The following is a 24,368-nucleotide window of genomic DNA, read 5'->3' as shown; positions in this document are numbered from 1 at the left end:
TGTGCGTCCAATCAGTGCAGGGCAGTGTGACTGCTGTTTATTTATACACACAGCCAGCCATGGCAGCCATTTGGCAGTTTTCTTCACTGGGGAGCCTTAAACACTCCCACATTGAGCTGAATCTGCACGGACATATTCGGTAACACATTATCAGACATAGAGCATGATCTAATATATCTTATAAGATCCATCCCAGCCTAAAAGTTGCACTATTTTATTATTCTATATTAGGCTATATACTGAAAATAAATGACATCTTAAATATATTAAAGGTGCTGTAGAACATCTTTTTACAAGATGTAATATAAGTCTAAGGTGTCCCCTGAATGTGTCTGTGAAGTTTCAGCTCAAAATACCCCATAGATTTTTTTTAATTAATTTTTTTAACTGCCTATTTTGGGGCATCATTAAATATGAGCCGATTTAGGCTGCGGCCCCTTTAAATGCTCACGCTTCCCGCCCACGGAGCTCCCGCTTGCCTTTAACAGCATAAACAAAGTTCACACAGCTAATATAACCCTCAAAATGGATCTTTACAAAGTGTTCGTCATGCAGCATGTCTAATCGCGTAAGTATGGTATTTATTTGGATGTTTACATTTGATTCTGAATGAGTTTGATAGTGCTCCGTGGCTAAAGCTAACATTACACACTGTTGGAGAGATTTATAAAGAATGAAGTTGTGTTTATGAATTATACAGACTGCAAGTGTTTAAAAATGAAAATAATGACAGTCTTGTCTCCGTGAATACAGTAAGAAATGATGGTAACTTTAACCACATTTAACAGTACATTAGCAACATGCTAACGAAACATTTAGAAAGACAATTTACAAATATCACTAAAAATATCATGATATCATGGATCATGTCAGTTATTATTGCTCCATCTGCCATTTTTCGCTATTGTTCTTGCTTGCTTACCTAGTCTGATGATTCAGCTGTGCACATCCAGACGTCCTTCCCTTGTCTAATGCTTGAACATGAGCTGGCATATGCAAATATTGGGGGCGTACATATTAATGATCCCGACTGTTACGTAACAGTCGGTGTTATGTTGAGATTCGCCTGTTCTTCGGAGGTCTTTTAAACAAATGAGATTTATATAAGAAGGAGGAAACAATGGAGTTTGAGACTCACTGTATGTCATTTCCATGTACTGAACTCTAACTCTAACTATGCCAACATAAATTCAATTTTTAATTCTAGGGCACCTTTAAAATAAAATTATACAATATTACTGCTTTATTTGATATATTAATATTATCAATAGTATATTTGTAATACAGCCTGGGTGAGCATAAAATACTATTTTTTAAAAACAATAAAATCTTACTATCCACAAACTTTTGATTGGTAATGTATTTCTGAAGAAATTGGATAAATATTATAATCACTAATTTTAAAGATGCTAATTATATTATTATTATTATTTTCACAAAATAACAATTAAGTGAAGGGAATTGTAAATAATAATTTGTTTTAATTTGGGTCTTTCAGAAAAAACAAATATAAAAATAAAAATGAACAAATATTCCAGACATTTCTTAAGTCCTTTCTCTGATCAGAATACAAAACATGTTTTCTTGTGAATATCGGTTAAATTATTATTGTTTAATTCCATTTATAGTTTTTATTTCTGTTAGGAATGCTTTCATAATTCATACTTTCTTTGAATGAATGAGGACTAAAAAATAGAAACAGGAAAATAAACATACATTTGTTTTTTGTTTTTTATTATAAACACTTAGAGACAGGACAACACCTCTCTCGTTGGTTTCCAGATATGTTCCAATAGGAAATTCAGGGCACTTGGGAAAAATACAATGCAGACCACTGAGCTTACTATGAACATTAATTTACATAGACAGCACAATATTAACATTAACATCATCTGAAATGCAAAGACTGGACCAAATCAAATTCCTGATACAACCATGCACCCATGTACAACACATACAGACATCAAATAAATAAATCCCCAACAATCTGACGATCACTTTAAACCAGCCCATATTTAACATCTGATTCCTAATTATTCAGTTAACAAAACAATGTATTTACAAACCAAATATATTAACTTTTGTTTGCTTTTTCCTCACATGGAGGACATTTGATTCAATACAAGCTCTTGAAGTCCCCACTCAGTGGTTGACATTCACCTCCACTGATCTACAGTCGAAGCGGAGGGTTATGATCGCCCTCTATTGGCTTGAAATGTAATTGCACAAAAGTGTAAGTAGATGGTAACCAATGTGCATGCATACCATGCGCTAAAGACACAACACTGTACGACACTCAAACAGCTGCAGCGTGATACTTTTCTTTAACTGACTCTAATACAAAACGCAAGCATTATCCACACAACACTAACACATCTACTAGCAGAGTGCACAAACTTATGAGCGCTAACCCAGAGAGTCATGAGAGGATAACAGCATGCTGACACAGGTTTGCTCGGACTAAGATGGGAAGATCACTGCTTAATAAAGGACTAAAGGCACTTTAAACAGGGGAAGAGAGAGACAGTTCTAGTGTCCACAAATGAGGATGTCACAAACACTATTAATACTCAGTTTATCCATACAGGAAGAACACAAGAAGTGCAATAGATTGGGACATATACGACAGGAACAGGCCCAGTTGAGAATTTTGGAGAGTGGATGGATTAAGAAATATTGAGACTGATATTGATATATTGAAATACTGATATTGTTAGACTGTATTTTTGTTCATTATTTGTCATTGAATTTGCTCAGAGGGCACTTTTAGTACTATAGCTCTGTACATGAAAGCAGCAGGAAAGTTAAGGAAATAAATAGTTAACTGAATGGGGCTGAGGATGTGTTTTGCATCATATTCACATCGCACAATATGAATTTATAATGCTTGAAAACTGCTATATTGCTATTGTAGTATATGTGCATATTTTGTCAAATTGTTGCAGTTTCGACAAAAATGAACCGTTTCCACACATTGCAGCATCATGGCATGAGGCTGATCTATGCCAACCATTTAAATTGCATGATTTCTGTAATGTAAGGATCGTAGTAGGACTTTGGAGTGATAAACTGTGTTGGCATTTGTGGAATACTGATCATTAGAGTTCAAATGGATGTGCTGATGTAGATGGTAGAGTTTAGATGATTTTGGATATTCACTCGGCAGCCATCTGCTCAATGTGATCGCACAGCAGCTTGTATTGCTCTGAAAGAGGATCATAAAAAGTGACAATCGTATTAATACATACACTACCATTCAAAAGTTTTTTGTTTTTTTTTAAGAAATTGATCATTTCAGCAGTGATGCATTAAATTGTGACAAATTTTCTATTCCTCACAGAATCCTGAAAAAAATGTAACACAATTTACACAAACATATTAAGCACAACGGTTTTAAACATTGATAATAATAAAAAATGTTTCTTAAGCACCAAATCAGCATATTAGAATGATTTTTGAAGGGTCACGTGACACTGAAGACTGGAGTAATGATGCTATTATTTTAAATTGTAATAATATTATTTTACAATATTACTGTATTTTTGATCAAATAAATGTTTTTAACAGATCAGTAATGAAGGCCACAAGCTTAAAAAAAAAGTAATTCTTTTTAATTTAATTTAACATTACCTTCATTAAGATTTCCAATGACTGCCTGCTTCTTCAGGAAGTCATTGCAAAGTTTCTTGCTCAGTCCAAATGCCACCATGTTATGAGTGAATGTCCTAGACAAACAGAACAAATATATGTGAGCATAAGAACATACAAAACTATGTCTGAACCTAGGGTGGTAAAACCGATTAATCGCAATTAATCATATTGTTTACATAATATGTCTTAGAAAATATATTTTATATATATAAAACACACACACACACACACACACACACACACACATACATATCCACGTGTATATATATATATATATATATATATATATATATATATATATATATATATATATATATATATATATATATATATATATATATATACATACACAGTACAGTCCAAAAGTTTGGAACCACTACGATTTTTAATGTTTTTAAAAGAAGTTTCGTCTGCTCACCAAGGCTACATTTATTTAGTTAAAAATACAGTAAAAAACAGTAATATTGTGAAATATTATTACAATTTAAAATAACTGTGTACTATTTAAATATATTTGACCAAGTAATTTATTCCTGTGATGCAAAGCTGAATTTTCAGCATCATTACTCCAGTCTTCAGTGTCACATGATCCTTCAGAAATCATTCTAATATGCTGATCTGCTGCTCAATAAACATTTATGATTATTTTCAATGTTGAAAACAGTTGTGTACTTTTTTTTCAGGATTCCTTGATGATTAGAAAGTTCAAAAGAACAGCATTTATCTGAAATACAAAGCTTCTGTAGCATTATACACTACCGTTCAAAAGTTTGGGGTCAAGTAAGAATTTTTATTTTTATTTTTTTGAAAAGAAATTAAAGAAATGAATACTTTTATTCAGCAAGGATGCATTAAATCAATCAAAAGTGGCAGTAAAGACATTTATAATGTTACAAAAGTTTAGATTTCAGATAAACACTGTTCTTTTGAACTTTCTATTCATCAAATAATCCTTAAAAACAATATTGTACACAAATATTTTGTACAATTGTACACATTAAATGTTTCTTGAGCAGCAGATCAGCATATTAGAATGATTTCTGAAGGATCATGTGACACTGAAGACTGGAGTAATGATGCTGAAAATTCAGCTTTGCCATCACAGGAATAAATTACTTTGTGAAATATATTCAAATAGAAAACAGTTATTTTAAAGTGTAATAATATTTCACAATATTACTGTTTTTTACTGTATTTTTAATTAAATAAATGTAGCCTTGGTGAGCAGACGAAACTTCTTTTAAAAACATTAAAAATCTTAGTGGTTCCAAACTTTTGGACTGTACTGTAAATATACACACTTATATTATGAAACAAACTTTTTTGTTAGATGTGTTTAATTGTTTTTACAGCCCTATCTGAAACATTAACATGCAGTAAACAATGTTTTGTCTGTATTGTACAAAACAAGACCGATGCCATGTGACTCACCCCAGCTGACCAAAGGTGATGTTCTCATTAAATCTGGAACTATCGTCTTTCTCCTCCTGGGTCATATGACACCACTTTTCTCTGAAGGTACAAAAACATAGGAGGTCAAGGTCAGAGGTCACTGATATTTGACCTTTTTTCCTCTCATCAAGAATGAGAGACCATCAGAGACCATCAAGAGATTTGCCTCTATAATGATGTAAAAGTTCACTCAGAAACCTTTTAAACACATTACAATGAATACTGGGAGGTTAGATAGATAAAAAGGTGTAAAAACAATCATACAAAAGGACAAATGTGTATTAGCCATACATTGGTGCTCATGCAAAATCCAACAAACATTTCAGAATAAGGTTTAGTGAGCAGTCAGCTGTAGCCATGATTCACAATGAATCAAAACAAAAACAAGACAATTTAAATAATAAAAAGCATATGAGCAACACAGAACCACAGCACAATTCAGCTCACAAACAGGAAAAAAATGCTAAGCAAACAAACCAATAAGCATTTTTTCTATGTACAAAATGTTCCTTTCTTAAAAATAAACAGTGTTGGGGAAAGTAATGCATTATTCTTCTGAATCATTTTTGAATCATTTTTGCTTATTTGTATGGTTGAAGTGGATCATTGAAGGTCAGCAGCAAAGACATTGGTTAATAAAGTGAAATTAAATACATAAAGTATATTTGTGTTAACATTTAATTAGTGCAGGTTTGCGTAATATTCAGAGTTTGCATTTCACAGTTTTTTTTCTTGTCATTTTGAGAAATACTGAATCTGATTTTGTGCAAGTGAGATGAATAAATGCATGTTGTTCACATTTAGTCTAGGACTACAATAACCATCATGTTTACACAGCCCACACAACACGTCTGCACTTACTCGCGATTTCTCTCAACATGGGGACAGGAGAGCTGTCAGTCAATAAATGGAAAAACAAAGTAACTTGCGGTACTTATTTGAAAAAGTACATTTAAAAGTAATGCGTTACTTTACTAGTTACTTGAAAAAAGTAATCTGATTATGTAACTCGTGTTACTTGTAATGCATTACCCCCAACACTGAAAATAAATAAGCTCTTACTGGAAAAATGTTTGAGTTTAAAGGGTTAGTTCACCCAAAAATGAAATTTCTGTCATTAATTACTCACCCTCATGCCGTTCCACACCTGAAAGACCTTCATTCATCTTCGGAACACAAATTAAGATATTTTTGATGAAATCCGATGGCTCAGTGAGGCCTGCATTGCCAGCAAGACAATTAACATTTCCAATGCCCAGAAAGCTCCTAAAGACTAGGGCTGTCAAACGATTAATCGCGATTAATCGCATACAAAATAAAAGTTTGAGTTTGCCTAATATATGTGTGAGTACTGTGTGTGATTATTATGTATATATAAATACAAACACATTCATGTATATATTTGAGAAATATTTACAAGTATATGTATTTATTTATATTTTTATATAATTTATAATAAATATTTCGTTCATAAATAAGATATTTCTCTTAACTATATACATTAATTTGTTTGTATTTATATATACATAATAATCACACACAGTACTCACACATATATAAGGCAAACTCAAACTTATTTTGTATGCGATTAATCGCGATTAATCGTTTGACAGCCCTACTAAAGACGTATTTAAAACAGTTTCATGTGACTACAGTGATTCAACCTTAATGTTATGAAGCGACAAGAATACTTTTTGTGTGCCAAAAAACAAAATAATGACTTTATTCAACAATATCTAGTGATGGGTGATTTCAAAACACTGCTTCATGAAGCTTCGAAACTTTACGAATCTTTTGTTTTGAATCAGTGGCTCGGAGCGTGTATCAAACTTAATTTGTGTTCCGAAGATGAACCAAGGTCTTACGGGTTTGGAACGACATGAGGGTGAGTAATTAATGACAGAATTTTCATTTTTGGGTAAACTAATCTTTTAAGTCTCATATTTTTTATCCCGTTTAATAGCCTGCCAGGTGAAAGTCTAAACACTTTCACCTGTGACAGCACACCTCCCTTCAACAAGCTGAATGATTTGAGGAATCATTTATGTCAGTAGCACAAACAGTGTGGGACGAATTACATGCAGAAGTTTAATACCTACGGCTGGGTATCTGAACGAACCCCCTAACAGCAAGTATGAGCACAAGTAATAGTGATACTTCTCTTAGCAAACACTACTAATAATTCAAGCTGTTCTCGGTTAGCATTGCATTGCAATGAACAGGCACTAGGAATACAATACACTCTGAATGCATGCAATGATACAGCAGGAAAAGTCAAAGAGCGAAAACACTGTGATCTCATTGCCCTCTTCTCATTTTGGGTAATGTAGATCAGCGGTTCTCAACTGGTTCCAGGACACAGATTTTTACGTCGGACATCGTGGTGACCCAAAAACAGTCCCAAAAATGTTTATCGTTCAAAAGTAAACAAAAATGTCCCTGGTTAAACATTGAAATGTATTAATATTATTGTTTTCAATAATGAGGGCATGTCATGCAACCTGTCCATGCTGGCCAGATGAATTTGATATGCCGTGCCAAAATACTGTGTTTGATTGGATGCAAGGCTTTTGAAAATCAACAATAGAAACATTTTCTCTTCCTGTTTAAAAAAAGAGCCTATTTATTTTACTATACTAACAGCATGAGTGTATGGTTGTTTGCATTTATCAATGTTTTTTCCCTGCTGTCAGAATTGATATGACACTAATATGTCACAATCCAGTATATTTTAGTATTAATAAGTATTTTATTAGTTTTCAAGGTCCACTGTGTCTTTGAGAGCAAAGTCACAGTTGATAAAAAAAGACAAAGCATTACATTAAGGCAAATGTGCCATGAGTCAGTGCTTTTTTGGTGGACCTCAAACACTGTGAAGTTTCCTTTGAGCACTGTTGAAAATGTTATCAGAATGTTACACGGTTTCCTGTCTGGATCCTGCGCTGATAGATACAGCTTATTGTGAATATCTAGCTGAAATACGTCAAGGGTTCACAAGGTTCCTAATTTTTTGACTCATGAATTTTCCAGTCATTTGTGATATGAATTACATTCAAGATAAAGAATTTATAGTTGTTTCTAGTGGAGCAGAACTAGAAAAAAAATTAGTTTATAATATAGAATTTTATATATGCTACCATTCAAAATTTTGAGGTCAGTAAGATTATTTTAAAGAAATTGATCTAAAGTTAGTGTAATTAGAGTCACAATACAGTTACATATACATTAAAGGTGCCCTAGAACTTTTTTTTAAAAGATGTAATATAAGTCTAAGGTGTCCCCTGAATGTGTCTGTGAAGTTTCAGTTCAAAATACCCCATAGATTTTTTTAAAATTAATTTTATTAACTGCCTATTTTGGGGCATCATTAGAAATGAGCCGATTTAGGGTGTGTGGCCCTTTAAATCTCGTGCTCCACACCCACGGAGCTCGCGCTTGCCTTAAACAACATAAAAAAAGTTCAAACAGCTAATATAACCCTCAAAATGGATCTTTACAAAGTGTTCGTCATGCAGCATGTCTAATCGCGTAAGTACAGTGTTTATTTTGATGTTTACATTGATTCTGAATGAGTTTGAGGCTATGCTCCGTGGCTAACGGCTAATGCTACACTGTTGGAGAGATTTATAAAGAATGAAGTTGTGTTTATGAATTATACAGACTGCAAGTGTTTAAAAATGAAAATACCGACGGCTCTTGTCTCCGTGAATACAGTAATAAACGATGGTAGCTTTAACCACATTTAACAGTATATTAGCAACATGCTAACGAAACCTTTAGAAAGACAATTTACAAATATCACTAAAAATATCATCTTATCATGAATCATGTCAGTTATTATTGCTCCATCTGCCATTTTTTTGCTATTGTCCTTGCTTGCTTACCTAGTCTGTTGATTCAGCTGTGCACACCCAGACGTTCTGCCCTTGTCTAATGCCTTTCATAATGTTGGGAACATGGGCTGGCATATGCAAATATTGGGGGAGTATATTAATGATCCTGACTGTTACGTAACAGTCGGTGTTATGTTGAGATTCGCCTGTTCTTCGGAGGTCTTTTAAACAAATGAGATTTATATAAGAAACAGGAAGAGGAAACAATGGAGTTTGAGACTTCACTGTATGTCTTTTCCATGTACTGAACTCTTGTTATTTAACTATGCCGAGGTAAATTCAATTTTTGAATCTAGGGCACCTTTAATACAAAAGATTTATATTTCAAATAAATGCTGTTCTTTTGAACTTTTATTCATTAAAAAAATCCTAAAAAAAAAAAAAAATGTACCACGGTTTCCACAAAAAATATGAAGCAGCACGACTGTTTTCAGCATTGATAATAATAAGAAATGTTTATTGAGGTCCAAATTAACATATTAAAATGATTTCTGAAGGATCATGTGACACTGAAGACTGAAGTTATGGCTTCTGAAAATTCAGATTTGCCATAGAGGAAATAAATTCGATTTTAAAATATTGTAAAAAAAGAAAACAATTGTTTAAAATTTGAATAATATTCTACTCTTTTAATAAATGCAGCCTTGGTAAGCATAAGAGACTTCTTTAAAAAACATTTAAAATTTTTTACTGACTTTAAAACTTTAAAAGGTAGTGTTTTGAGATTTATTAGTTTTAATTCTTTTTAGGTCAGGAAATCACCAAAATTCTGATATTTCACAGTTTTCCATGACTGTAAGAACTCTGTGCACAGTGTATGTATTTAAAATGCTGTTCCAATTCTGTCAGTATATCATCTATTTCCTAAACTCTTTCCACTTTTCCCCTTGATTTATTCTGTGCTCATCTTTCACTCTCAGTTCATTCTAACTGATCTACCCTCCCCCCCTCTCCTCTCCTTTATAATCCTCCCTTTTCTTTGCCTTTCTCCGTCTAGCAGTGTCCAGGGCAGCAGACGGAATGAAGGACAGACCTTTCATCTTTCTCTTCCTCAGCCGTCCGCCTTTGCGAGGCAGCAAGGCACAGGGAGAAAAAGGGTTAAAGTCACATGCATAAAGAGAGAAAGAGCCACAGAGAGGAGACAAGATGAGCAGATGAGCAGTGTGGAAGAGTAAACCATAAGAGCACAAAGAGAGGCTGCAGGATCCAGACATTGAATATTTCCACTACAAATGCACTGCAACACTGTCATATGGACTGGGCACACAGTCACGCACCTCAGCTGAAACTTCTAGCTAGTTTATTTCAACATCACAAACAATCTATCAAACACACTGTAAACTCTCAATCTCTCCCTCCGGCTTTAACAGACACACAAACAAACACGCAGTCTAAACAAACACGCAATCTAACATGTGCATTAGGTGCTGTGCGAAGTCTGTTTTGTTTAATAGCACGATATATTAGGAGAAAGAGAAAAGAAGCACTCTATAGAAGTAATATGAATTACAGAGTATACTTTTAAAACCCTGAACTCTCTCACCTCGTGGTGGGGGATCTTTTATTTCTCTCACAATGGACGGCGTCAAAAAATGCTGCGTTCCAAAACCTCAAAGTGTGCCTTTTAAAAAAAAAGAGAAAGAGAAACAGATACAAGCAGACCAACATTAGCATCTGTATGGGACAAATGATCAGACATTGTGAGTGAACGATGTTAGAAAAACACGGTACATTAAACACAACAGCCTCCTTTCCTGATAGGCTTCCACTGTAAGTTTTCTGTTTTGTTTTACAAACTTAAAATATTTTCTGTAGTAATGCGACATTTTGACATTATTTTTATGGCTTTTAAGTAATTATTTCTCTGCCCAATTCTCATTACTGAAATGTGAAAAAGTAATGATATTACTAATTATAAATACTTTAATATAATGGTACTATTTGTTGCAGGAAATTTATTTAATGCTGATTTAATAAGAGATTTATTTAAAGCACAACTGGTTTTAACACTGATAATAATCAGAAATGTTTCTTGAACGCCAAATCAGCATATTAGAATGATTTCTGAAAAATCATGTGACACTGGAGACTGGAGTAATGATGCTGGAAATTCGGCTTTTCCATTCGATTTTAATATATTAAAATGCCACAAATTAAAACATTTTAGAATGATTTTTAACAATTTAAAATAAAAATAAAGATTTTAAACATTCTGTCATTATTTTCATGACAATTAAGTATTTCCCAATTTACCATAATGCAAAAAGTACAGTCCAAAAGTTTGGAACCACTAAGATTTTTAATGTTTTTAAAAGAAGTTTCGTCTGCTCACCAAGGCTACATTTATTTAATTAAAAATACAGTAAAAAACAGTAATATTGTGAAATATTATTACAATTTAAAATAACTGTTTTCTATTTGAATATATTTCACAAAGTAATTTATTCCTGTGATGGCAAAGCTGAATTTTCAGCATCATTACTCCAGTCTTCAGTGTCACATGATCCTTCAGAAATCATTCTAATATGCTGATCTGCTGCTCAAGAAACATTTAATGTGTACAATTGTACAAAATATTTGTGTACAATATTTTTTTTCAGGATTATTTGATGAATAGAAAGTTCAAAAGAACAGTGTTTATCTGAAATCTAATCTTTTGTAACATTATAAATGTCTTTACTGCCACTTTTGATTGATTTAATGCATCCTTGCTGAATAAAAGTATTCAATTTCTTTAATTTCTTTTCAAAAAAATAAAAATAAAAATTCTTACTGACCCCAAACTTTTGAATGGTAGTGTATAATGCTACAGAAGCTTTGTATTTCAGATAAATGCTGTTCTTTAGAATGATTTCTGAAGGATCATGTGACACTGAAGACTGGAGTAACGATGCTGAAAATTCAGCTTTGCATCACAGGAATAAATTACTTTGTCAAATATATTTAAATAGTACACAGTTATTTTAAATTGTAATAATATTTCACAATATTACTGTTTTTTACTGTATTTTTAATTAAATAAATGTAGCCTTGGTGAGCAGACGAAACTTCTTTTAAAAACATTAAAAATCTTAGTGGTTCCAAACTTTTGGACTGTACTGTATATATATATATATATATATATATATATATATATAATAATGGTATATTGTAAATTATTTTAATATTATGGTAGTATTGTAGTAAATTTAATTAAAGGTAATTCTAATAATCGTATCAATAAAATAACTATAGAAAATTTGCAGTCACAAATCAAAATAAAATTAACGTCACAACTTTCTCTTCATTGGTTTACTGTAGAGAATACAGAGAATACAACTGTATTTTTTTTACATTACAGAGAATTACTAATTACTGTAATTTTACAATAATAATAATAATAAAATAATAAAAAAATCCAATTTTTTTTTTTTTTCTGCCGTGAAATGTGATTCTGGCGAATTCTTTGATTCTGATGAATATGTCTGAATGTAACAGTTGTTTGAAACATTATGCCACAAATGCAGTTCATAAGCAATGAATTGTAAATAACAAGAATATTCCTTTAAAATGCTGATTATGTGAAAGGATACATTTTAGACAACTTCAGCTGTTCATTTCATCAATTCTGCGGTGAAAAAAAGATTATTGCCAACCTACCAAATGGGCTGCTGTTTCAGGTGCGTGTACAGGTAAATTTTCTCCTCTTCTTTTCTATCCGGGGAGAGGGGGGGAGAAACTACAGGGTACGCAAGCAGAGATAAGCACAGTTAATAACTCAAACACCTACACATGTCTATAATTCCTGTGGCTTAGGTGTCTTGCTCAACCACACACTGGTGGTAGTTAATGAATGGTTTGGGCAACCAACCCAGATTTTTAACCACTAAGTCTCACCACCACTATACATATAGAAAACCCAAAGTGAAACTGGCAATGACACAACAAGAGGTTACCACAAGTGAGAAGAGGGAATTAGAGAACACCTGATTAAAATACATGGTGAACTACTGTACCTGGAGTTTTGGTTTTCTGTTCAACAGGTCTGTCTGCGTCTCTGAGGAGGAGAGAATGAGAACAGGATGAGCAGCAGAATCTTCAATGATTAAAGTGTTATTAATAGCAATGACAGAAAGTCACTCACTCATTCTTTCGGCCCAAGGGTCCTCTCAGTTTGCTCTCCAGACCCCCAAAGAATCCTTTAACGTCAGTCTTAGCGGAGGTGTTTTTGAGCAGTCGCTCTGCGATATCCTTCTTCCCAGAGAGCCAGACCTTTCCAGTGCGCAGGTACGAGTCGATGCCCCCGCTGGGCCTCTCCAGCAGCTCTGTGGGAGACAGCTGGGACTTACCTGTCACAAACATATATTCATTAGAAATTAAAATGAAATTAATTGAAAAGGCAGTCTACTAGGCAGTCACACTCTTTGTGTTTGGATAATAGAAGTAGGAATCTTTAGGCACCACAAGGTTTAAAGAGTCATGATCCGATTCCAAAACGATTCTCAACATCCATGACATGAATTCAAATCTTTAGCAGTCTTGAATATAATGCATATAATGTATCTGTGTATACTTTTTCAATAAGAAATTAAATTCAAATCAAGTGAATCACATAACTATTCAAAAGTTTGGGGGCAATAAGATTTTTAAAATGTTTTTGAAAGAAAAACTGCTTACCAACGCTGCATTTACGTGATCAAAAATACAGTATAAACAGTAATATTGTGAACTATTATTACAATTTAAAATAACCGTTTTCTATTTGAATACATTTTAAAATGTAATTTATTTCTGTGATGGCAAAGCTGAATTTTCAGCAGTCATTCAGTGTCACATGATCCTTCAGAAATAATTCTAATATACAGATTTGGTGCTCAAGAAACATTTCTTATTATTATCAATATTGAAAACAGTTAATATTTTTATGTAAACCATGCCTTTTTCATGTTTCTTTGATGAATAGAAAAGAACAGTATTTATTTGAAATAGAAATTTTGAAACATTATAAATGTCTTTTTTGATCAATTTAATGCATCCTTGCTAAATAAAAGTATAACAAATAAACAAAAAATTACTGACCCAAAGTTTTGAATTGTAGTGTATATCTATGTTTTCCCCATCCCCCGTTTTTATACCAGTTCAAAAAAACATTAAAATGGCATTGTTTAATTTGCCGATAAGAGACAGTGCCAGTAATGTCTGAGTCATACGCTGTAACAGGAAGTCGTCGGAGATCAGGACGTTTCTTTTTCAGACTGTTACATTCCACATGGTATGACTGCTTAATATTAAAGGTTAACATAAAAACTTTCTTACCAATGTAGTAATATGTGAAGCACATGGTCATGAGGTGTTTGGCAGGACTATAATCATCCACCTGGTGACATCTGTCAATCAATAAAATCTGGGTCACATGCGAGTCACACACATGGCACAGTCGCCAGGAGTTCAACAGAAAACTGGTGAAGCAGCTCTCAGATGGTTTGGAGTGGCTTCCATGTAATGTCAAACATAAACCTGAGATATTATCGCTGATGTACTTACTCAAACAAAACAACGGCGAAGGACTGCACCAGCCTGTAGAAAGTCTGTTCGCTCACACATTTGGAGTGGCAGCGCTGCAAACACAACCCACGGTTATCATCACAACTGTATTTGTTTATGCATATGTATTTTATTGCACAAGTTTTCTTGATCTTTCAGAAAGACTGAGCGATCTGTATATTGAGTCCGTGTGGACTGAAAATGATGGCCAATATTTATTTTCAGATAACCAACAAATGGGCAATTATTAAAGTAATAGATTATTATTGACTAAGTAAATAAATGAAATCAATGAAAAACCTAAAATCAATAATTTTAAAAGCTACAAATGAATTCAGGCATCACACCATTAAAATGTACAGTACAAAAAATGGATATAAAAAGATTACACTAAACAGATTTATTAAGTCATTAGTGTTATTAAAGATTCACTTTAATATTGGCTGATGATAACCAATATGGTAATTGTATATTGTGCACCACTGCTGTGTTTTGGTCATTTTAACTGTCAAGTAGTCAAACTATTTTTAACACATTTCTCAAACAATGGGTGTGTACTAGTTCCCACCATTATTTTGTGTTGCTTCATAAAATCCTATGTTGCCAAAATGTGTGTTGCTAAATAGGTTTGCAGTGCATTAAGCAACATGTCTTCTGTTATGTTTTGAATGACACAGCAAAAATAGGTTACGGCACTCACACTTACAGTGTGAACACTGGAACCTGTTAATGAATATGCACCATTCACACAGAGTTATTTTAGTATTATATATATACACATGCTATTATAGTATTTATTACCATTTAAAATGATCTTTCATATATATAAGAATATATAAATAAAATAATATATATGTGACCCTGGACCACAAAACCAGTCATAAGTCAAATGGCTATATTTGTAGCAATAGCCAACAATACATTATATGGGTCAAAATTATTAATTTTTCTTTTATGCCAAAAATCATTAGGATATTAAGTAAGGGTTATGTTCCATGAAGATATTTTTTAAATTTCCTACTGTAAATATATATATATATATAAAATATTTTTCTGAGTGTATATGTGTTGCTAAGTACTTCATCTTTAAATAGATATTTAGATTTTTTTGCACCCTCAGATTAGAGATTTTTAAATATTTAGATTTCGGCCAAATATTGTTCTATCCTGACAAAAAAAAAAAAAAAAAAAAAAAAAAAAAAAATATATATATATATATATATATATTATTTTTTTTTTTTTTTTTTTTTTAAATTGAGATTTATACATCATGAAAGCTGAATTGAAATATTTAAAAAAAACTAATAAAAATGACAAAATCACATAAAATTACTAAAACAATTTTATATATATATAAAATTGTTTTCATTTTAATTTTAGTAAAGTTTTAGTAATTTTATGTGCTTTTGTCATTTTTATTAGTTTTTTTTTTTTTTTTAAATATTTCAATTCAGCTTTAATTAATTTTTAATTCAGGTTACATTTATACAACAACAATGTACTAAAAAAAGTTTTTCCTTTGCATTTTTTGTGTACAGACGACAACATTGTCAAAATAATCCCCGTTCACATGGATCCGCGAAAATGACTAAAATCGCTGCATTATGCTGCCAGGCCAGTAGTTGGCGATGTCACTTTGTAAAGAAACACTACATGCCTCTAGGCTGAACACGTAATACGCATGTGCATGACATCACCATTTTTACAAATTCACATTTTTATAGTTTACATGGAGATCATAACGGTATAATTTTCAAAAATGTGCACTTTGAAACCCGTTCTCAAATGTTTGCATTTTCTGGCCCCCAAAACATGATCGTCATGTAAATGAACCACCAAAAGCATTTTTAGTTGAAAACGGTGTCATGTAAAGGGACCCTTAGTTTCAGTTTTAATTATTTTTTAATTATATTAACTTCCACTCATTCATTTCGATTTAAGTTAAGTTTTTTCAACACAATATTTATATTTTATTTTATTTCAGCTTTATCACAATTACTGAAAATGATTTTTAATAGTTTTAGTTAATAATAACAACACTGTTCAGTTGACACACCTCTGGTGCAGAATGTGTGAAACAGGTCTAAACCAACACCCAAAATGTAACCATAATCAATCAAAAAATTAAAAATGAAAAGTCATGCAGTGATTGACCATTGTTGCTGCTCCCATACCTGCGCACTGACATATTTGGCGAACCACTCCCTGCCTTTCCCATTCTCTCCAGTGCACAGCTCTCCAAAGCGAGCCTTCTCCTCCTGATCAAAGTCCTCCCTAAGAGAGGGAAAAAGAATAAAAGGAACCATGAGCAATCGCAGGAAGAGAAAGACAAAGGGGTAGCAAGAGAGTACTTAAAACAAAAGAAACAAACGCAAACACATGCATCAGCTGATATGTGACTATAATTCAGTGTGAAGTTTCTTTCAGAATCAAGATAACAGTTCAACAAAAAGATGAAAATTCTGTCATCGTTTACTCGCCCTCATGTAGTTCCAAACCTGTATGACTTTCTTACTTCCGTGGAGAACAAAAGTAGATTTTCAATTCAACAAAAGTGCACAGTGACAACTGGCTGTCAAGCTCCAACAAGGACAAAAAAGCCCAATAAATGCAGTCTATGTGACTCATACACTATATTCTAAGCTTTCTAAAGCTAAACAATAGCTTTGACTCAGGAATAGACTAAAATTTAAGTGCACCTTATCAGTGGTATTGCGTCTGATCTGGTGTGAATGAGATTTGTGAGCTATGGTGGAAATTTTCAGTAAATAAAATCTTAAATTTGGTCTGTTCCTCATACAAACTTTTCATAAGTCATAGCACACAAGTACATTTATGGTGCTTTTTTGTACTTTCTGGAGTGTGATATTCACCGGTCACTGTAGTTATAATTAAAAGAGTGACATGAACATCTGTGAAAAATCTCTTTTTGTGTTCTTGGTATGAAGCATTTCTTTAAGCTGTAGTTTGTGAAGCAAATCACCTTCCATGGAAGAGCTTTGCCACATAGGTTTTCATGAACACCCGTATCTCCGTCTCCTCTGTGTCCTCAGTGCTGTGACTGGAGCATGATGAGGACCGCCGCGTGCTCGACGGGTGTGATGGCGATTCTGTGCCCTCGATCTCACTGTCAGCAGATTCGGTGGCATCACTATCTTCTTCTTTGTGGGAAGTGTGTGTGGGGGCAATGGGCTGTGGTAGAAGGGGCTCCATGGTGGCGTCGCTCGCAGGCTCAGGGACGAGAGGCTCGGATGAGAAAAAGTCCGCCCCACTGGGAGGTCCAAGAACAGAGGCCGCTGTCCCTTCTGGGGGCGAGTCGAAGTCTATGAGGTTGTTCACCACGGCCCCCTCCATGCTTTTTTTATGGGGGTAATTCAGTCACTAGGTGAGATATGATGATGTCAGCTCAAAAACCCACGGAGGGGACAGCAGTTTGTAGCTCCACAATTTCGTCACAGCAGGACCTAAAAAAATAACAATTTTAATTTTAGAAACAAACAAAAAAATTATAAAATGTATATATGGGGTTTGCAAGATTTTTTTTAATGTTTAAAAGTCTTTTTTGCTCACCGAGGCTGCATTTATTTAATCAAAAATAAATACAGTAATATTGTAAAATATTATTACAATTTAAAGCAACTGAAATATTTTAATATTTTAAAATATAATTTATCCTGTGATGTTTATTCTTGAGTCTTGATATGTCACATGATCCTTCAGAAATCATTCTAATATGCTGATTTGGTGCTCAAGAAACATTTCTAATTATTATCATTTGCGAAAACAGTTGTGTTTAATATTTTTGTTGTAATTGATTTTTTTTCCAGAATAGAATGTTAAAAAAAAAAATTTTATTTTAAAAGAAAATCTTTTGTAACATTATACAGGTATTTACTATCACTTTTTATCATTTTAATGCATCTTTGCAGAATAAAAGTATTAATTTCTTTTAAAAAAAAAAAACTTTACTGACCACAAACTTTTGAACAGCAGTGTATATTATATTTTTAATAAGTTTTTTTTATATTTATTATATAAAATAATATTATAAAAATACATATAAATATAAAAATTCAACTACTCAAAACATTTTCATGAAGTGGAACATTACGGTAAGGGTACTTTAACATCCTCTTTTGTCATAAACTTCCTTGCAGCTGTGTTTATACAGACTGACCACAGCATGAGGCAACGCAGAGTCTGTCAGAGCCTGTTAATATGATGCTAGATTATGAAATCCATTGCACAGAATCTCAGTGCAAAAGCATGTGTTTCTATGTCTGCTAATGAAGCACCAGACATAGTATAAAGTCACAATGATGCCATCTCTGCAATGCAATGAGTGTCTTTCACTCTCAGACATGGCCAGAATACAAATATATATTGAGAATAAATTTTTTTCAAATCTCAAATTAAAAAAAATTCTCATGCAAACCAGTATAAAAGCTGCCCCATCAAATATCGTAATGCTTGTCAATTTTATATCATGGTTAAAGTTTAATTTTCACAAGTACTTAATCTTGCCTCTGTGAAAATACCATCTGCTTCTCATACTGAAGATGAGTGACATGTGTTTCCTTCTCAAACGAAGGGCTAGTTCTACAGACGCTAATGGTTATAGTGTTAAATTCAATGTGAAGTTGCAAACCACTTCTAAGCATGACATGTAACGGGATATGAAAGTATTGATTGGATCATGAAAAGAAGTTATTCGGCTATTGGTTAACATTATCCATAAGCCTTAAGATGCAGTAGACCTTGCAAGGCTACCATAGCTTTTTTTAAACAGAGGCTTCTGGAAGTCAAACTCAATGAAAACAATGAATTCTGCATGTAGACCAATCATTCATGCTATACCGGCATTCTTTTTTACAAGGCCAGAAACTATGTCCCCTTAGGTTTTGGACAAAACCCTGAGAATTAGGACTGAGAGGATGGTTATGTAATGCAGAGCTGGAGGAGCGTGACTTGGCTGGCATACACGCTCACAAGTGCACACAAACACACACACACAGACACACACGCAGTGACCAGAGTCAGAGATCGTGTCAACTGCGCCTGCCTTTTTTCACACTTATCTTTAAGAGGCACAAGGCGGAAAAAACAACTGTTATGTTAGCGTGAGCATTATGAAGAAAAGCATTTATCACAGTAATGGTATAGGTGATATCACAACATTTTGTAGTTCTTCTAAATACGGATTTATTTATTTCAAAAGCATGTGGTAGTTGGTGACCTACCGAATACTAATACAGACCAAATTTATAAAAATGCCACCAAATGTAAAAATACTGTGCATGTCAAGAGCAATCACTAAACTTACTCATGCTTCACAAGCATCCAGTGATTTTTTAAAAATGATTTGAGGCTCACAATTAAAGACACCAAACTCCTACACATTGCTGCTTCTCTTGAGTTTTATAAATCTCAGCATTTGAGGGTAAATGCACATGCTGTAATATTCTTTCCTCCCTGCACCCTTCCCCCTCTTTCTACTGCATCCATCCATCCATGCAACAAAATGCCCCTTCATGGTGAGCCTCAGGGCCCAGCGCAGAGGTTCTGCTGTCAGAGTGATGGGACACAGATGAGTTGGAGTGGGTCCACTGGTTTAAGAGACTAAATGGGTTAAGGGTTACCAAAGCACTGCAGTGATATCAGAGTCAGCAGTGCAGAGAGAAAGATAATTACATGTGTGATGAATGTCTCGGGGACAGAGATATTGGGTTGGCTTGTGGGCAAGGTCAAGTCGGTCAAAACTAGAAAACTAGTGAGCTAGAACAGTGGCTTTCAATTAGTTCTGTGTCAAGGCCCAGATGTTGCACTGTGACCAGCACCAAAATTTCCATCACACAAAAGCAAACAAAAATGTTTGTAAAAGCAAACATTTAAATGTTTTAAATTCCTTTCCATTCAATTTCACTTTTATTGTTGGAACTTCTTCAAAAATTGTCTCGCATCCCACAGCGTTCACCGTCTCACATCAATACACTTCAGTACTATTAATATTTTTATAATAATATAATAAATATGTTACCCTGGACCACAAAACTAGTCATAAGTCGCACGGGTATATTGGTAGCAATAGCCAACAATACATTGTATGGGTCAAAATTATCGTTTTTACTTTTATGCCAAAAATCATTAGGATATTAAGTAAAGATCATATTCCATGAAGATATTTTGTAAATTTCCTACTGTAATATATCAAAAATGTATATTTGTGAGTGGATATGCATTGCTAAGGACTTCATTTGGACAACTTTAAAGGAGATTTTCTCAATATTTTGATTTTTTTGCACCCTCAGATTCCAGATTTTTAAATAGTCGGCCAAATATTGTCCTATCCTAACAAACCATACATCAATGGAAGGGTTATTTATTCAGCATTCAGATTCAAAAATTGACACTTATGACTGGTTTTATGTCCAGGGTTACATATATAAAAATAATTTATTATATTATTACAATTAATAATAATAATAATTAATTTTATTACTACTACTACTACTAATAATAATAATAGTAATAATAATAATAATAATAATAATTCACATGAAACATTGCTTTCAGCACAAACCAAGTTTATCCTTGACGCAAAACAAGTGAACCCATATTTAATGTCTGGGTTGCATTTTATTTTACCTTGCATAATTTTGTTCATGTCAGACAACCCATTTGTCCCATCATTGTATAATCTGTGTAGCTTCTACCAAGCAACAGATGAATTTGTGCCAAAATACTGTCGAGTTTGATTAGGTGCACAACCTTTGACAACAAGATATTGGATAAGTTGGGAAGTCTGTTTATTTTGCCATCATATCTATGCACGATTAGATTTTATAATTTGCATTTGGCATTGTTTTTTTTCCCCTGCTGTCCCTGCTATCAGAACTGACCTGTATTCAACCCTTTGAGAACCACTTGTTTATTGCATTACAAGCAAAATGCAAATATGGAGGTTGATTCAGATTACATGCTGGTATAGAACCAAGAAGTAAAACTGTTGTAGGGAAGAAAATAATTATAAATCATGCAGGATAATACGTTACCAGACAAAACTCAAAAAAAAAAAAAAGATCAGATTTCATCGGGATTTGAAAAACATGCAAAAGCTTGCAGAAATGTGTTTTTGGTGGAGAAGGCTGTGTTAATGGTGTGAGACTGTCTTTGATGTGAAAATAAGGCCATAGAGAGGTTAATTTGAGGCTGTTTTATTTGCATCATTATGCAACATGCCCTGCTATTTCCTCAAGGGAAACCTCACTGATATCTGTCACTGTGAACTGTCATTCATTCATTCATTCATTCATTCATTCATTCAGAGCTTGATCAGCTAGCCGCTGACTGATACTGCACAATCAGACACATAAACAAAGTCTAAGTGGATCAATGCTTCTAACCAGAGAGTATCAGATTAAATAAAAGTCACATAAAATTACCCTTTTACTGAGACACTGCAAAGAGCGCAGAGACTGAAAATTGCTTCTAACAGTGAGCTTTTCATCAGTGACCTGCACTTGAATAGGACAAGAAAAATGATCCTCGGCTTGGCTGGAAACAAGAGCACTCTTATCTCCGGCCACTAGAGTTTAAAAATATGTAGTCATGTTCATGAGGCCTGCAGTCAAGCATGGATGCCAGGTTTATCGGACTAACGCTGTTCAATAGGACTTAAAGGGATAGTCCCATCAAAAATCCCATGATTTACTCACCATCAAACCATCCAAGGTGTATATGACTATCTTCTTTCAGACAAACAGAATTAGAGATATATTTAAAAAATATACTTAGTCATCCAAGGTTTATAATGGTAAAGGATACTCTTCCGCTGCAAATTGACTTTCTGCGTACGGTAGTCCGCCGAAAGCTGGTTATTTGAATTTATAAAGTTTTAAATATGGATATTTTTCTTACAAAAACGCATCGCTTCACTTCAGAAGGCCTTTACTAACCCCCTGGAGTCGTATGGATTACTTTTTTTATGGATGGATACATTATTTTTGGCTTCAACAAGCAGCCCCCCATTCACCGCATTATAAACCTTGGAGGACTAAGGATATTTTTAAATATATCTCTGATTGTGTTGGTCTGAAAGAAGATAGTCATAAACATCTAGGATGGCTTGAGGGTGAGTAAATCATGGGATAATTTTCATTTTTGGGTGAACTATCCCTTTAATGGCAAAAATGCACTAGGGTTGTGACTTTAGAAATGAAGAAACCCCTGATAAATGCTTGCATCTAATTAAAATAATGTAATTATCATAGCATATAGCCTAATATTTTAGTATATCATAATTTATAGATGGCAGGTTAAATATGTACAGGATTCTTATCATTAACTAAATCTTAAACTATTATTAAAAACATTAGTTAGATCATAAGAGGAGAAATGCAGGTAATGAATTATATAACACTTGGCTGATATTTATTCTCAATGATCTGAGTAGAAACATCTAAGTATCAACCACTGATCCAGGCAAACACACAAAGCAATTATTCACAACATATTGAAATAATGTGTGAATCAGGTGCCGCACCTGCTAATGCTGTCCCAGACAGTAAGCGGAAATAGAAATCTTAAGAAAGTGAGAAGGAACTAGATTCTATGCTGTTGCAGGTAATCCCATAGATTTCTCCATTGAAAACAATAGCACTTCTGCTCCAGTGCTTTAGACCTTTTCTTTTAGTTTAGTGTCTTAAAATAACACCTGTCAAAATACCAGCTTATCAAAAGACAACTCGCAGGCTTCATCAGAAACATTTCCTACAGTCAAAAATGGCCCTATTTTAGCCTCCACAACAAGTGCATATTTTCATTAGCACTAATGCACAGGCTGCATCTCTGGTTGCTTGAAACACTGATGAAATAAAATAAGCACAGTCACACATTGATCTGACAGTGGCTGTGGGAATCATTTGGGCATTAAATAGCACACACACATTATAAAAATGATGTCTAGATAGGCAGCTCACTAGGTTTTGAGACATAGCCACGTTCTCAAAGCTCATCATTCATACTTTCCTCATACCAGCACTCTATGGCTCAGTTTACTCTTGCAAAATGAAACCTCCACCACTCCACCTCCTTATTGTAAACAACACTGTGCAATCATATGGCACACTTTCATGCGGAAAGAAAAGCGGAAAATTCTTGAAGTACATATGGGAGTTTATTTCAGAGTTCGTTCTGTCACTAACAGCATTTATACAACGGCTCGCGCATATATATATATACGGGTTTCTGCCTGCAACGTAATTACTATCAATAATGATTTTTATTGTAACATCCTGTTCATTCGCGCTTCGAACTTAAGAAATTACATGATGATGGACATGACAGCACCTATGCTGCGACTGTTAACGTCAAGTCCCCTGATAAAGTCTTGTTAGATGACACTTACCCTGGATGTTCCAGCTGGAGCTTCGTCTTCCCAGTCAGTGCGTACGATGTACAGAGTGCTTTGAAAACGTCTGAGTGTGCGCATGCGCGACAATATCAGTAGCGGATGGGGGAATCCAGTGACGTAGCCTTGATGACACGTGACTGCTCACTGCGCATTTTTTACTGTTCACGTTTGATATGGTCAGCTTAGTTGCTGCATGTGCAGTATTTTTTTTAATGTATTTCAGAAAGAAAGCCTATGTAGCAATTTTTGAATGTCACACATCTTGTTATTCCTTATATATTTGCATGACAACTATTAAATAATTAATAATACGAAAACGATTATACAATTGATAATAAAAATAATTAATATACAGTAAATAATATATTATTATAAGTATATATGTATATGCTAAATATTAAAATGTGAAAACATTTGCATGTGTAAATAGTATAAAA

The 24,368-nt window shown here is 33.7% G+C and overlaps 1 protein-coding gene across 2 annotated transcripts; it reads right to left on the bottom strand.

Moving 5' to 3' along the window:
• Positions 1 to 1,713: 1,713 nt before the first annotated feature.
• kiaa0513 (KIAA0513 ortholog) lies at positions 1,714 to 24,124 on the bottom strand. Of its 2 annotated transcripts, XM_048167729.1 has the most exons (13): positions 23,926 to 24,124; positions 17,503 to 17,983; positions 16,694 to 16,793; positions 14,520 to 14,593; positions 14,292 to 14,362; positions 13,120 to 13,324; positions 12,992 to 13,032; positions 12,636 to 12,714; positions 10,540 to 10,617; positions 10,030 to 10,059; positions 5,083 to 5,163; positions 3,631 to 3,725; positions 1,714 to 3,205 (listed from the first exon to the last, which is right to left on the bottom strand). In XM_048167729.1, exons 2-13 carry the CDS (start codon positions 17,871 to 17,873, stop codon positions 3,156 to 3,158), a joined length of 1,275 nt encoding a protein of 424 aa, XP_048023686.1. In that variant the 5' UTR covers positions 17,874 to 17,983; positions 23,926 to 24,124; the 3' UTR covers positions 1,714 to 3,155. The 2 variants fall into 2 exon arrangements, with proteins under 2 accessions (XP_048023686.1, XP_048023687.1); XM_048167730.1 differs by lacking the exon at positions 10,030 to 10,059 and having other exon boundaries at positions 23,926 to 24,123.
• Positions 24,125 to 24,368: the final 244 nt, after the last annotated feature.

The sequence above is a fragment of the Megalobrama amblycephala genome, linkage group LG19 (genome assembly GCF_018812025.1).
Source record: "Megalobrama amblycephala isolate DHTTF-2021 linkage group LG19, ASM1881202v1, whole genome shotgun sequence".
Taxonomy (NCBI): Eukaryota; Metazoa; Chordata; class Actinopteri; order Cypriniformes; family Xenocyprididae; genus Megalobrama; species Megalobrama amblycephala.
Note: the sequence above shows the minus strand (reverse complement) of the source record. Positions and strands in the feature narration are given on the sequence as shown.